This window comes from Taurulus bubalis, assembly GCF_910589615.1.
Source record: "Taurulus bubalis genome assembly, chromosome: 9".
NCBI classification, from domain to species: Eukaryota; Metazoa; Chordata; class Actinopteri; order Perciformes; family Cottidae; genus Taurulus; species Taurulus bubalis.
The window spans coordinates 20,527,916-20,544,865 of record NC_136597.1 but is presented as its reverse complement, the minus strand read 5'-3'; the positions used below and the strand labels follow the sequence as shown (position 1 = coordinate 20,544,865).

Here is a 16,950-nt window from a genome sequence, read left to right as displayed (position 1 = left end):
TTTTACACTTGGATAATGTTTCAAATAAATACCTTTTCATGCATTCACCATGACTGCAAAACTGTTTCTAAAACCTTTAAGGTTTATCTAGACATAAAGAAGCCCTGAGCTTTGCAGCAGAAGCCTCCCCTGCACTTCAATGGCATATTTATACCAAGGGCAACACCACCTTTCTGACTCTGTTGGTATTCAGTCCAGGTGCAGCAGCCACATAAGCAATGATGAGGTGGCTTATTGGTTAGCTATTTGATCTTAGCTGATTGCATTTATTATCTCTGCAACTAATATCAAGCGATGGCCTATGAATAAGTCATCAAAGTACATTGATGTTCATTATCATGTCATTTCAACGAGAAGTGAGAGTAAAAGTGACGTCATACGAGAATAAATTAAAATGATAAAGTCTTAGGATCAAGTGAGGTAACAATTGTCTGTGTGACATGAAAGCATATATAGGACATTACTATAGTAGACTGGGACATCTTCCATTGTGTTGCTTATAGTATTATATACTGAATGTTTCGATCCATATCTGAAGATATGACATATCAAGGCACTAGTGTAAGCAGTGATCCAATAAAATCCACTTGACTGCAGTGTTAAGACTGTAGAAATACTCCTCTGATATAGGCACCGCAATAGTTTCTCGTGACAAAATTGAATTATGAAAATGCAAAATCCGAGCGAGCACCACGTCAATTTAAAGTTTGCATTCGGTTTGAAAAGATGTTTCGTTATAAGAATTAGAATTAGTGCCGTTTCGGAGGCTTTTAAAAAGTAGCGTTTTACAAAAATATATTCAAAACAAACGCAACCGCAAATCACGTCGCATCACGCTGTCCTCCTCCTGAATCTCACGAACGATTATGCTCAACTTCTCTTGCAGCTTGGCCTTATCCGAAGAAAAGCGACGGTTTAAGACCCTGAGCTCTCATTTTCTGCCTGTCTGCAGTAGTTTAAAGTTTCAGGAGTTCGTAAGGTCACGGAGAGAGCTTATGCACATCGAAAGAGACGGCCGGCTCCTCCTGCTCTGCGCTGTCAATCACGATGCTCGGGTGCGTCTCTTGGGTTTCCGAGGAAATAGTCGAGTGCGTCGAGGGCGTCGCTCCAAAGTGCGGCCCGTCCACCGAGAGCAGCATGGGCGTTCCCGCTCGTTTCAGACTGTCGCTCATGGTTATGTGCACCTCCTCCGGCGTCACGCCCATCTCCTTGCTGTACTCCGACGGCGACTTCCTCTTTATCCTCTCGTACGTCTTGTCTTGGCTTTCCGGGAAGGTCTCGCTGTCCTGAAACCGGCCGAACAACCAAATGAAGAACCCGAAGAGGAGGAACGCCGCCAGGCTCGGGATGAAGGCCAGGCACTTGACGTCGAGGCTGGCTCCGGTGAAGCGGCTGTGGAGGAACATGTCCCGCTCCACGTAGGATAAGTTGCTGTCGGGGTTGATGTTGGTGGAGCGCCACTCGTAGGTGAGAGTGCTGCGGTTGAAGAAGCGGAGCGTTTCCGGCTCCTCCACCGTGAAGATCTTCTCACCGGGCCCGACGTACTGGCCATACTCGTAGGGCTGGTAGAAGATCTGGTTCTTCCACATGTTCAGGTCCAAAATCAGCACGAGGAAGATGATCCCGTAGTTGAACCACTTACCTGTAACGAGACACGAGACTTCTGTTAGATTACAAAACAAGGCCATCTTTGACAGAGAAGCAGAGAATAAACACGCACAGATCATTTAACAGACTGATACTCCAAAGACGATTTAGAGTCAGACAGATAGATAGATATGATGTCACCTTCATTCATCATGAATCCCTCTCCTTTTTGCATATAGCTCACGCATTGAGACACAGATCCATTTGTAGGTGCTACTTCCTCAACGGTATCTTCTAACGAGATCGCTGCATTACCACGAGACAGCCATCTCCCCAGGTTGACTGATAGCAGGCAGATGTCTCCCCGGGTGTACGTGACACCTCTCCCCTTCCTCTCCCCTGAGATATGCCGTTAATAAGCTTTTAGTTAAACCAATCACGTCGCGGCGGAGCCATTTCCATAATGCTTAATGGATATGCAATGCATTAGGGTTAACAACCTTTCGCGAATTACTGAGCGTTTGAACAGCTTAACATTTAGCACGGGAACATTGGTTTTGCCTTCTCTTTATGGTTGCGAGTCGGCGTGTGCACGCAGCGGAACAAAATGGAGAAAACGGGAGGACGGTTCCGAATAGGGAAATACACTCGCTCCCCGAGAACATTAAGACACAGAGATGAGAGATGAGTCTCGCACGGCGGGGAGGAACACGAGGAACACGGAAAAAAAAAAAACGCAGTTGCAGCGGCGGAGCCACCTGTGTGCCACATCGGCTACACATGTATTATAAATGGCTGCTGTGGTTCAACCATCAAAACTGTGTTCCCCTTCGGAGGGAAATGGAAAAGTAGAGCAGGGAAAGCTTTTTGGGGTTTTCATAATAGAACTGCAAAATAGGCCAAAGTATAAGTTCCTTTTGGACTTTTTGGTTTCTTTTTGCAAATTAATCAGTTTATGAAAATGGGTGTAAATTGACTAAGTTAAAAACGGATCTAGTAATGCTAAAGGTACTTCTCATGAAACAATTGATTGTATGCAGCAGCCGTGCAGGTGTCCGCCTGTACCTGTGATGTGAATGTGGTACTCCTCTTTAAAGATACTCTTGCAGACAGGAAGCTTGACCTTGACATGCGTTGTTGACATTCCTGGTAGATTCATATCCAGGTCACCCATGAAGTGAGGGAACTCCCAGTCCTGAAACACACACACACACACACAGGCATAAAAATGTATCTTGCGACTGTGATAAAGAAAAATGAGCGGATTTAAATAACCACATTGGCATGACACATGTAAGCCATGTATCGTGCTTTATTGGGTGTTGGACACTGAACTTTCTCGTATTAGCTGATATTTAGTCTCTGTGGAGTCTCTTCATGCACTGGCTGGAGGTCAAACATGCCAGCTGCCGTGAACTGTAGACCACACTGTGTGTTTACAGGCTTGTGGACTGTACTCGTGTCCACTGGGACTTCAACTTGTCAAAACACATCAAGAGGCTGCCCGTGCCCCGCTAGTATGTGGTTATATGTGGCGGCCAGTGGCAGGCGCTACTCTTCATAAGGTATCCCAAAAAATAACGAAATTAAAATCAAATGAAAGATAAAAAAAATTACAGAAAAGTTTTAGAGCAAATCTTTCTCAAAATGTGTGTCCTGTGAAAACTATGTAATTCCTGAACAATAATTTGAATAATTTTCTCAACACATAAAAGGAACAGTTAACTCTTCAGTGTATTTGAAAAATCACCAAAATTTGAAGTGATGAAATGTAGAAACTTGTGCTTCAGTTAGTGTGTGTTAAGAACATGAATAATTTATGCACCGTCTTAAATTGTTTCCCAAAATACTGACTTGCAAGTCATCTGGTGACTGTCAATGACTTTGTAACATCTGATGATGGAAATAGTTCCTTCAATTACAAAGTTAAATGTCTATTATTGTAAATAAATGCCATAATTGTGAGAAGCATTGTGATAGGCTTTATTGTATACTAAACTAAAAGTCAAATACATATATTGTTATATATACATATATTGTTTTATATATATATACACACTCTAAAATATACATTAACTTATATAACTTTATTTAGTGACCGCATTATGAAAATGTGTTATTAAAATGGCACCAATGAAAGTAATAAAGAAATTCTGATGGCAAAGAAAATGTAAATGTTTTAAAAACGTTTCCTTCTACTGAGCTGACTCAATCATTGTGTAAATGAGCTTTTATCATCTTTCTTACAGAAATAAAAAACACGTAGTACGCGTAATTTCAGATGTTTTCCTTTTTCATTAGCTCCCTTTCCCCTCGGTACCCGTTATTTGCACAAAACTTGCTGCATCACACGACCACATGTCTACACTTGCTGTATCCTCATGTGATCCAGCATCTCCCATGCCACTATCTATGAGCAACATAACAGCTTGGTGATGGGCCCCTGGATATTAATTAAGTCCTCCACTCCTCTTCCATATCCGCAGTATCTGTTGCTATAGCACTAACAGGCATAGCGCTAACAGGCATGGCATTTAAGCCATGCTTCTCCCTCCCACAAAATAATGAGTCTCAGCTAAAACACATATAGGAAGATACATATACTGGGAGTGTACATCATCCACACATGTAAATGTGTATAATCATATGCAAATTACATCGAAATCTGACATTCAGCTGGGAAATGCAGAAAGAAAACCCTCAATTATCCACAAAACTATCGAAATTGTAAAACCCAGCTCGGAGGCAAATCCAGGCAGGTCATTAATTGGGGTATTAATTAGTTTGAGAACAACAACAAGCATGTTTTCTCATGGAGGTGAGATATTAACTCTGACACCCTGCGCTCTAAAATGGAGGGGGAATGAAGCTGTAGGGGCGGCTGATTTTGAGGATGGATTTTTATTGACTGGTGGAACGTAGCGACGGCCGCCAGTGCCCGGGCCGCGTGGCAGCGCCGTCAAACTCGACTCATAAATAACTGCACTAAATGTGCTTGCTGTACACTGTGCAGAAAATGAGAAGGGCCCGTTGTAAACAAAATCCACGCCAGCGGAGAGTGATATACCGCCAAGTAAGAGAGAGGGAGGGAGGGAGTGGCGGGTCCAGATGTCTCTAGGAGTCAAACGGAGATGTCAAAATAGGGAATGTGTCCTCCATGTCACATCAAATCAGTGGCTTTTTTTTCCTCCAGAAGGCTGGGAAAGCTGGCCTCAGCAAGACACCGGCATTTCTGTGAGGAAACGCTCACATACAGTAGGCTGAGCTGCTCCTCCGTATCTGCATAATCACAATCATTGGGTAAATGAATGAGAAAAACACCACAGTGGGAAGTAATTACTGGCCAGAGCAGCCAGAAGTACTCCTTAAAATAATGAATTGTTTCAATAAATAAGTCCAGAAATCACTTTTAGTTAGAACTCCAGTTCCAATACATATAACCATGGTAATTATAGTGGTGTGCTTGCCAGGTTTCTGTGAAGTGGTGTGTTTGCAACACTGGGTGATGTTCTCCAGTGCAGCCTCGTAGTAATAAGCATAATCCACAGAGTAGAAACGTATATATTTAGGAGATGGCAAATATTAGTCTTGCGACACGTCCTCTAATACCCACCAACAAGGCCTCGTGAAATATGCTCATTACGTATTTGGAGAGGCCGTGTTGAATTAGGCTCGCAGTCAAGCCACATACATGATTGGCCTGCGGTTCTGGCTCCTGGCCAGAGGCGTAAAAAAAAAAATAATAAATAAAAAAAATAAATAAATAAAAAAAAAAAAGGGCCTTCTCCCGCTCGTTCTCTTCAATACAGTTATGTGTTTTTTTGCCCAGACAAATACATTTGCATATTCATGAGCCACTGACACAGGCTTTATTGATGTACACTCTCCTGTGGGAGGGAGAGGACATCGGGTGGGAAAAAAAAAAGGGGTGGAAAGAGAAAGTGAGAAAAACTCCAATCGTGTGAGTCATCATTAAAGAAAATAAACTCGGCTCACAGGGGAGTAGGGGAGGAAAGGGTGAGTTCATGGCAGAGGTCTGGGAAAGAGGGATGAGAGACTGGAAGAGAGGAGATGTAAAAGAGTAAACAACAGTTTGTATGTATCTGTGTATTGGTGGGTGTGTATATATGTGTGTGAGCATGCTTTTGTATCCGTGCCAACTGAGAGTGATCAAACGCCCCTCTCGCTGCTCTGTGCCGCAGTGCCCCATTGATGAATAGGAGGGGAGGGAGGGAGGGAGGGACAGGAACTGGCAAGATGGGCAGGGAAGTGAGCCAAGAAACCTCCCAGCTCCCTTTTTTAATTGGCCTCAGGGGAGCGGTCTACCTGCATGACAATGAGAAGGTCGAAGACCAGGATGAAGGAGGCCATGAAGGCTCTGGAGACCTCGTCGCTGGGCAGGAAGCCTCGGTTCAGGTTGTCCCAGCTGATCCAGTCAGTACTGATGACCAGAACCACCACCGACGTCAGAGAGATGTGCACTGTCCTGCAAGGAGAGGAGGGGAAGAGGAGAGGAAGAAGAGAGGAGAGGAATTGGGAAGGATGAGAGAGGAGAGGAAAGAAGGAAAAGGAAGGCGAGGTGGGAAAAGGAGAGATAGGAGAGGAGAGAAGAGGGTAAGGAGAAGAGGAAAAGGAGGAAGAGGAGAGGATGTCGGAAGAGAAAGGAAGGAAAGGAGAAAAGATGAGAAGAAAGGAAAGAAGGAAAAGAAAGGAGAGGTGAGAAAATGAGAGATGGGAGAGGAGAGAAGAGTAGAAGAGAAGAGGATGTAAAAAGAGAAAGGAAGGAAAAGAAGAGAGAAGAAGAATGGAAATAAGAAAAAGGAAGGAGAGGTGGGAAAAGGAGAGATAGGAGAAGAGAATATGAAAATGAGGAAGAGGTGAGGATGTAGGAAGAGAAGAGAAAGGAAGGAAAGTAGAAAAGATGAGAAGAAAGGAAAGAAGGAAAATTAAGGAGAGGTGAGAAAAGGAGAGGAGAGGGTAAGGAGAAGAGGATGTAAGAATAGAAAGGAAGGAAAGAAGGAAAAGTAAGGAGAGGCACAGAGATGAGAGGACAAGAGAAGAGTTAAAGGAGGGAAGAAAGGAAAAGGAAACAGAGGAGAGGCAAAGGGGAAAGAGAAGCGGATGAGAGAGGGAGTAAAGGGAGGGAAGCAGAGCAGAGGGGATGAGTAAAGGGAAGGAAAGAGACAAAAGAAAAGGAAGGAGCGGCGATAAATCAATAAGGCACATTAAAAAGTGCAAGACCTTGAAAAACTTTTAAATATAAGTTCAAAATGTCAAACTACGTGATCAGTTAAGTTTGTATCATCTTGGAAGACAAACAGCTCCACTTCCTCGCCGACGTCAAACACAAGAAAAGATAAATCTGATACATTCCCTTTCTCTTTTCATGGACTCAATAATGAATTGAACAACAATTTTCACCTGGATTTTGAAAAATGGCAGGAGATAAAGCTTCCAGGAAGATGAATGTGCATAAAAGAAACCTGTGTCCGTTTGTGGATGCAGAGACAATGCAATTCAAAACCCGGCCGCATACATATTTCCATGTATTTCCATATTTAACATGAGCCAAACTATTTCATTCACCTGCATGCAGCAATTGCTGCATTTTTTCTGCGATCTTTCACACCCTCTGAATTGTGTTTATGTCACATTGCTGTAATTCGGCATGAACTGATTACTGGGGAAAATGTTCTCAGCCATCTGAGGAGAGGCACATTGAGAACGGCGAGTATTATTCTCCACTGTGCATTGTGTCTCAATGTCACCCGGTGATTGCGGTGCTGTTGTGTGTGCATTCTCCCGCCACACATCGGCTGGCTGCATTGCAGATAGTGAACGCCAGCTCATATTCCATTTCAGCTGTAAGGGAGATGCATTTATTTATTTTTTTGGCACTGTCTTTTACAATTTGCCACGACCCTTCAGCGCATATTGACAAGATGTATCCAGCAACGCATTTATCAATCATATTTCAAGCTCTGAATTTCAAACGAAAGCTCATCAAATCCGGCATTGATTGGGACAGCGTGAGTCCGTCAATAAAATGAAGGGCTGCCGGAAAAGTCTGAACCATTCCGACTGCTCGCATTCTAAATCGCAGGTGAATCAATTGTGCGAAAGGAAATGTTAAACACCGTCTTTGAAGTTTGAGACGTCAATGTCCTGACCTCTCTGTGTACGTATCAAACAGACGTCAAACTGTTTCAACCGCATCCTCTTCCTCCGTGTCCTTCACTTCTCACCGTGACCCCAAAACGAACCACCGGAGAGGCGTTGGCATGTCGCGTTTGACTGACAGCACTGAGCCACTTTGGTGAATGAACACCGCCGGGGACCGTGCGCCGGTGGTGTAATACATCAAAAACAGGCATGCGCTTCTACTTGGTCGTCCCGTAATGGGCATATCAGACATGGTTTGCGGCATTTGTTTAGCAGTTATTTAAGGGTCACAGCTTGTGGTACGAGAAGTAAAAGGCAGGGCTGCGGTTTGGCCCGTGACCTTGCTGTGTCCATTGATTTTCACCCTGTTCTTCTAATTAAAGGTGCTGACACTGAGTGAGGGAAGATTACCACGGCTATTGACTGCGTGTAACCCTGCAACGGGCTGGAGAGACCACATACAACACACACACAAGGAATATATAATGCATTCTAGTAAGCATAGAAATATGAAATTGTATTATGTGCACGCAGACAAAGATACAGATTGCCGGTATTTACGATAAACCACGGCCAAATTCTTTAAAGTAGGTATTGCCGTTTCTAATCTTTTTTTTTATTAAAGTCGTGTTTCATGAACGCCAGTGTAAGGTAAAGAAATCTGTTCCCCTGTCGAATAGTGATTCTCTCCTGTTGACAGCTGTGAGCGTAGCGGTGCAGTGTGGGTACAGTTTAGGCTAGTTCCTGTCTTTGGCATTTGTGTGTATATATATATATATATATATATATATATATATATATATATATATATATATATATATATATATATATATATATTATTATTTTTAACCAACGTACCAGAAAAGAACAATCCTGTTGTTGCCTTGCTTCCAGAACCTTCTGGCTGCTTTGCCCCAGTCTGGGTAGTGCTGATCCTGGAGCATCATATCTGTCACCTGCAGAAAGGAAACATTGACTAAATGACTTATGATTGAATGTAGAGGAGGTTACGCACGTTTAGCATAGTTTAAAAAAAAAAAAAAGACTGCAAACAGATGCACAAATCAAGGTAATATTCCGTATATGAAGAACTAATAACTAACGAACTAATTCATTAAATTAATTAAAACTGATTAAACTCAGTATCGTGTTTATGTAATCAGTGAAAACCCAAGTAAAAAAATGGCAAGTTGTGCTTTTACAAAGAGGTTAATGTAAGTGTTTGTGCTCAGCTAAGCTCCCCCTCTCCAGATGTAGCTCCATATTTAATGGACAGGCTTGAGAGTGGTATTAATCTTCTCATCTGAATCTAAGCCAAAAAAGTCAAAAAGCATATTTCCCTTAATACCCCTTAAAGCTACAGCCAACAATAATATTTCAGACAACAGTGTAATTACAACTTTGAGACCAACATTTTGTTGAGGCTTGACTGGCCTGCACAGCAGAGCCTTGACCTCAACCCCATCCAACACCTTGAGGATGAACTGGGCTGCTGACTGGGAGCGAAGCCTATTTGCTTCACTAATGAAAGAGCAGATCCCTGCATCCAGGTCCCAAAATATTGTGGAAAGTTTGTTATAGTGGCATATTAGTGCTCGTGGTTTAGAAATGGCAATGTTCAACAATCACACATGGGTGTTATGGATGTCCACATACTCTTTGTCCTGTAGTGCAAATCAGGAAGAAAAACACAGTTTTTACAACTGGAGTTCATTAATACACTTTAGTCACCAATACATTTTAATTATACATTATATGCATGATGAACAATTCTAAATGACACAAGATTATATGTATATTTATATTCAAAATATTAAATAATTGAGACTGAATAACACTTCATCCGTGATCAAACACTAATTAGTCAGTAAGAACCTTCAATAAATATTGACTTGTTTAATTATTATTAATGTTGAGGTTGTACCCGTCTTTCCACTGCCGATATCAGTTGGTGATCACATTATTCATCTTAATGTCATTACAAGTAGATTTTCTTCACTGGAGTTGTATATAGTTACAACTCTATCTATATTCTTTGAGTGGAGCCACTGAAGGAGTGAAGTCAGTTTGTCAATAAAGCGGATTTGAATCAGGCCATGTGTTCCAGATGTTTCTGCCGTTGCAGCATTGTGAAAAACAGACCCTTCCTGTTCGCCCGTCTAGTGAAGACACACTGTAAATCTGAGAGGCGGAGGACACACAGAGGTCATCTTCAAAGTGCGCTGTTGAATTAATGGAATGTAAAAAACCTTGTGGGTAATTTCTGGAATCAGCACTTTGACTTGGCCCAACTCTCTCTCACAAACTCTCTCTCTCTAACACACCCTCCTGATTCACCTTCTCACTTGCTGCTTCCCCTGTCTCCCTTCTGACCAGACTTCTACACTTCACCTCTAACCTCCTCCTCCCCCTCCCTCCCCCCCCCCCTCTCTTTCTCTGCAGTATGTACTCTAGAATACTAATGTGACCAGTGAGGGAGCTTGTCAAGTTGTCTCAGCTGTGTGCATCTCGGTGCCAGAGCCCCACTCCTCCCACCACAGGTAGTCCGCTGGAGCTCTCCTCCCGTCTTTATGTTGACAAATGAACAGAGGTGGGTTTCTCCTCCGACATACTCTGCACCTACCTGTGCATTCATTGTTTCCTCTGACCCATCTAAGATCAAACTGCATGTTACTCGAAGGATTTGGTAGCAGATTGAAGTGGATCGGCACAGGGAGCTTTAAAAGGTGTGCCTTACGACGGTTAAGAGAATACACCTGACCTAGTATTTAGAGGAATGTGTGAAGGATGGCTCAGCCATTTAACTTCTATATGAGTTTAATATACCTATTAAATGAACAGCCTGAGCTGATAGAGGACTGCTATTGTTGCTAATTAACTCATTCAAAGGAGTATATCCATTGTGCGCTGGCCCTGAAAAGCTATTTCCAATTCATCCTCTCAGACCTGGCTCCACATTCTCACATGTGTTTTTAGTTATATTAGCACAATGATACTATCAAACCATTTGGATGGATAGTAGGGGTGGGAAAGATGTCCATGTTTATGATGTGCTAACGTCATAGAATCAGATGGCTGCAGAGTCGGTTGTGTAAGGGTTCAATTCCGTGGAACAATGGACAATATATGTAAATATATTAATTTAGTTCATCAAGAATTTGCTCTCTACATTTACTGTGCATTTGATTGTTTATTCTTGTTATTTGTTACATATTGAATAAAAGCAATCCATCTATTCTATGATTTCTTATAGTTACAGGGATGGAAAAATAAATGCTGTTTTCACAACAGTACAAATTGTTTAGCATTTTGATGTAGCATACTAATGTTTAGCAATTCAGCATCTTCAACACAAGCTTTTATCTCAAAAACAGCTGCAAGAATTTTATTATTGAAAATGTTTTTTTTTAATTAAGATCGAAATACCTGTTGAACAAGTGGAACTGTTGCCCTGTTGGAACTGTTTGGTAAATTAGGGGATTGCCAAATCATCTGGGAACCATGAGTATCTGCATATCAAACATGCTGCTAGCATGGCGTTAAAAAGATAATTTGAAATCAGCAAGAACATCTAAATGTAATATTTCCTTTCATAAATGCAAATGTATCTAATGTCCCTGGAACCTCACCATCCAGGCAGTGACAAAGTCTCCCATCCACGTCCCCACTGCAGCGATCTTCATGAAGCTCTCGTTCCTGATGCCCATGTAGTCCGTCACCATGTGAGACCTGCGAGGAACGAAGAGCAAGAGTGAAGGCAAGGACATCACAAAAAAAGTAAAGTAAATGTTATGAGGGTAGTAAAAAGGAAGGCGGCAACGAGACTCACAAACTGAGCCAATAGAGGGAGAGTGCAGGACCAGAGAGAAAATGGTCACTGCCGCTAAGTATCGTGATAAGCTGTCAGAGTCAATCAATATCAATCTGATCCTGTGAAAACAATGAGCGATGGCTCTACCTTCCGTAAAGCCCTGAGGGTTGTAAACAATTTACACCAGCGCGATGGAATTTATGCACTACCACCGCTTCCATTTGGACCTGTAGTGTTGGGCAAATTATCCATTTGTTTGGCAAATTTGTCTCATGTCTAGTCGATTTTAAATCAACACTGGCATCCCAAAGAGCCCCCCCCCCCATTAATGCACCAGATCTGAGTGAGCTCAGTTCACATCAACTGCAGCAGCACAGAAGCAAAACATAGACGAGGTCAAGACATGCCATTAGAGAGGGAATGTGATAAGAAACAACATGCTTTCTTTGGAGTCCGATGCATTCATCTCTGTACAGTAAGTGAAGATGAGAAGCTTTTGTTCAGCCCCACACACCTACCCACAACACACACACACACACACACACACACCACATCACTCTATTTTCTCCAGGTAATAGCGCAGGGAGGGAGGGAAAGTGGGTCAGTCGCCTCGTATATGGGACCCGTGCCGGGGAGAGAAGAGGAGAACAGAGGGGAGCGAGGAGGCCTGTTTGATCTCCTGGCAGCCAGTGTCTTAGAGGCTGAGTGGAGCAGGTGGGCACCCATCACCCATCACCTCCCCCTTAAGCCCCAGCTCACCCCCCACAGGTCACACTCATGAATATAATAGATGGCGATGGATAGGGCTCTGGCTGTGCTTTCAAGGGGTTGTATTTGAAGTCAATGGCTCCATTCGTCTTTGTTTTCCTCGGGTCATTTTCTGGCCGCAAGCAGACACCAATAAAAATGTTTTCTATTGCACACAATGGGGCCCTGGAAAGTGTCACCTACTACCTGCTGGTGTACATTTAATTCCCTCTCTCTATAAATGCTTTGCTTTCATTTCCTTTAGCTGATTGCGTTATGAGTTCTATTTTGCGTGCTGTTCACTTTGTAAATGAGTCGTTGTCAGACAAGTCTAAACAATCTCTTGAGAAGCAATGGAAGCAATCCTTTTAAGCTATTAGCTAATGTAGCAGCTTTAATAGGTGTTCATTTTTAATGACTTAATTGCTGGTGCCTTTTTCCCCCCCATTATGCATGAGTCTTTACCTGAGAAGCATAACAAATGCTCATAGGCAACACAAAAACGATGATGACGGATTGTGGCAAACCAGTGACCCAAAATGTCAACTATCCGTTGACTGCAATTGTGTGCAAAATACTCTTCCTTGGAAAGAAAACATTATAAATCATGTGTCGTCGATGCAGCGAGCATTTAACAGATTTGACAGGGTTTTATTGACGAAAAACGTGCAGTACCGCAGGTGACGTATTGCCTCGCTCAAGCCCGCAAATAAAACAGCCTTGATTGGAATGGCGATTTATATCTGCATTAAGTCAGTTAGACATTCAGCGGCTTGGCACTGCTCCAGTTACCAAGGAGATCCCATTGGGAGTCATTTAGCCGCAGCGAAATTCAGATCGATACTTCTGGAAATGCTGTCTGGCACCACATGCGAGGCTTTAAATAAAAAATAAATAACTACCCCGCCGCCAACCCCATGCCCTTCTCACATATTTAATTGAGTAAATGCTACCCCTGAGCTGAAAGAGATGGTTTACTTTTTTTTTTTTTGAAGAGCACCTGTGATGAGTTTGGGGACTCCTCGCACTGCATGATCAGAGGCAGAACTCTCTGACTTATTCATGCCGACTGAAAATGTTATGGCCTTTAGAGCCGGATGACCTAATGAGAGAATTCAGTGTAGTGGAACATCAGTACAGTAGCACCATGAATAATCAGCCCCAAAATGGCCCCCGTGGCTTAATCGCAGAGCCAGTGGCAGTGTCAGTGCCAGCGCGGCCGGCTCAGCCAGCTTCTGACCCCCTGCGGAATGTTATCAGGTTTCCCACACTTGTTCGGACAAAAATATTCAAGGACATTTCAATGCCTTTCAAAGTCTTGCTCCACCACATGCAAGAAATTACAATTTTGCGCTACAGAGGGTACAGAGTTAGAGAGTTATGAGTTTGGACATTACCCCTGTGTGACATTAACCAGCGAACAAGGCCATTTCAACTTTTGGGCATCTGCTGGATCGTTTTTATTTTTTGCTTCAATATTGCTTCAATATCTCTTTCTTTGTATTGTATTTTAACTAGTACTCGTGTTCGGAAGCTTGCAGCTTTCTGGAGAACCACTCATCCAAAGATGAGAAGAGGATCAGACGAGAGATTGTGGAGAAACTTGAAGGACAAACAGACTCCTTACTTTTGAGTTTGACAAAGCTTCAGTTTCTTACAGTACTCTTCTGTTTAGCTATTACCGCACATGTTCGCAATCGTAATTCTTCCATCTATATTCACTCCAGTCAAATGGATATCCCACTGTGCACCAGATTGTTTTGTTTTATAATTACGTATCAGTTGAATATTGTCTTATATTAAGTTTTGATACACTGGGCAGTAATTCTGTATTATTGTGTTGGGGCATGCTGTTATAATCAGAGCTTTTTAATGAGCTGCAACAATGTACGCCTGCAACTAATGATTATTTTCGGTATAGATTAATCTGTTGCTTCATTGGAAAATGGCCCAAATGCAATTTCTCAAAGCCCATAGTGATTCCTTAAAATCATTTTAACGGACCATCAGTCCAAACCCCCAAAGATACTCAATTCTGGGATGCAACTAAAGATCATTTTTGTGATTAATAATTCTGCAGATTATTTCATTGATTTATCCATCTAAAAGGAAATCTCAGACGGATACGCATCACATCCTCCCAGAGAAAAAGGTGGTGAGTAGAAATAGCTGGTTTTGTTTGATTTACAGTCCCAAACCCCAAATAATCTAAGTTTAATATAACATATAGCAAATCATTTCCCCACATGTAGTGTGTTTTGACTAAAATGGTCAGTCATCAAAATAGCTGGCAATTAATTTTCTGACTAATTGATTCATTATTATTGACAATTTTTTCCAACTCTTATCTGACAATGATATAAATCATATTTGAGATGCCAATGTCTGTGATTTTCACTTCATCCGAAGCTTAAACAGTTGTCAAACTAGTTTCCCATTGATTTGGGGTTTATACATGTGATATATTATGGCAGAGGACTCATGGATTGGCCATGTCAAGAAGGTTTTAATACATAACCCTTGGAAAGCATTTCCCCAACAGTTATCATTAACGACCTGCAGCATAGTGCCAAAACACTTTGGCCATGTTATGCTTTGCAATAAACCAAAGCACTCTCAAATATTCCATATATTCATTAATTCAGAGAAGTTTATGGCTTTATTTTATTTTATCAAATTCTCAACCTAAGGATTTTCCAAGTCCCATGGGAGCCTTGTAAATTAATCTTATAAAAACAGCTTCCCTACTCTGAGTCATCAATACTCCGATTTCCATTATGTTTTTCACTGTCCATTTGGACGTATATGCCTTCATGCAGGGTTGTATAATCTTGTTTTCTCTGTCAGGCAGCCAGTGATTTAGTGACCGTGGCAACTAAGTGACCTCTTGTGCCCTGTGAAGGCTGGACTCATTTTCAACATTAAATTGCGACCTTGGCTGGCTCCCCATTGAAATGCATTGCTTGTCTCCTACCCACGCACCACAACTTCATATTTACAGTATAACACTGAGCGGCATTAGTTACCAGGGCGCATAAAGCTGTCAATACGCACTCTTTTCACTATCGCGAAAGCATCTCTCAAGGCAACTTAGTACTTCAATCTCAATTCATCACTCCGCACAGAATGAGCCCACGTTTTGTATTATACTGGATGGAGATTGAGTCTTTTAGTTCTTATCATTCCCCTAGCTTAGGAGTAGGAATGAATGCTATCGCCTGGTATCAGGCCCTCCAGAGCTTTGGATTAGGACAGAAGGGTCCAAAACCAGGTCTCCCTGTATCTTTACATTGATTTACAAGCACACTAGTAACCTCTGTCAAATTTAACGACACAATACGTCATTTTAGAACAATATAGAGAGCAGCTTTCTGACCTGACAGCCTTATCAGGTCAGTATTATTTATCTGTGCCTTTCAAAAGAGTCACAAATCACTGTTGCAAAAAATAAATCTGTTTTATGATGCGATACTGGCCATTTTCAAGCTTTGGTTTCGGCACAAAATGACTTGGTTGTGTTCAGGGAAACCTCATGGTTTGGGTTAATATTAGTACTTAGTTAAGGTTAGCGGCCCTTTGTCATCATGGTTACAATAATAACCACTTGGTTGAGATAAGAGAACAATCGGAGGCGTTGATTGACAGTAGAAAACAGGAAATGAACAACAGTCCCCGGAGTTAAAGTACGGCATTTTGTCAACCCATCCATTGACCTCGATCTTCTTCTCCTGCAGAATTTGCCAATATTCTTGTTTCATCAATCTGAAGATACTAACTGGAGAACTTCGCCACATTACAGATGCTTGCTAATAATCAAAGACGGCAATCTGGAGAATTTTAGAATCACGTAAACTGGGACAAGAACATAGGTTTCATAGCTTTTATGTAAATGTCACAATGTGAACATGGTCATGTCAAAGAACTTTGTCTTTACACATATCATCACTAGCAGAAAACCCAATGTGCTTTAAATAATATTTTTAGTTGAGAAGTTGAACGTTTTCGTGAATCTTTCACAATTTCAACAATAAATTCGAAAGCATTTTCGACAACGGGAAAGAAAATGTGAAGCTTTGAACGACTGGAACTGGGATGTTATCACGTACTAATAGTACTAGTGAAGAGAGTGTGGTACTACACCGACATGAACACATGCATGGGCCATCCATCTGTCCTACATCGCTCCTCTCCACCTTCCATCTACACGCACACACTTACATTCATCTATAATATAATACATATCGTATATTCCCGGTGGACGCGCACCGCCGCCAAGGTTGTGATGTTTATTGTTTACAATGTGTCCGTTCCTCTTTATGTGACAGTGAGGTACGAGGAGGACCTGGGCTGCAGCCACAGCGGAAGCTCCTCCCCTCTGTCCCAGAAAACAGCAGGATAATAAAATCAGAGAGGAAATGACCGACTTCACCGCTTCATCTAGCACACGGTCTGTTTTAGTGGTATTCTGAGAGACGGGGAAATGACTTCGGAGGGAATGCTTTACACTGACTAAACACTCGTTAAATAAGTAATGAGTCATTTTCAAGATACCAACGTAACGTGCATGTGTAGGAGTGTGAAAGACAGCAGATACGCTCAGAAAGTAGGTGTGGGTGTGTGTGAAAGTGTGAGAGAGTGAGGAA

The 16,950-nt window shown here is 42.1% G+C and overlaps 1 protein-coding gene across 1 annotated transcript in view; it reads right to left on the bottom strand.

Annotated features, from left to right (window-relative positions):
* Positions 1-980: 980 nt before the first annotated feature.
* Positions 981-16,950, bottom strand: part of tmem117 (transmembrane protein 117) — a gene marked incomplete at both ends in the record, with an annotated part of 36,925 nt that continues 20,955 nt past the window's right edge. Inside the window, 5 exons of the mRNA XM_079224268.1 lie at positions 981-1,642; positions 2,653-2,782; positions 5,914-6,073; positions 8,608-8,705; positions 11,379-11,478. Coding sequence (XP_079080394.1) covers positions 981-1,642; positions 2,653-2,782; positions 5,914-6,073; positions 8,608-8,705; positions 11,379-11,478 — 1,150 coding nt within the window. The remainder of the gene's footprint in view (positions 1,643-2,652; positions 2,783-5,913; positions 6,074-8,607; positions 8,706-11,378; positions 11,479-16,950) is intronic.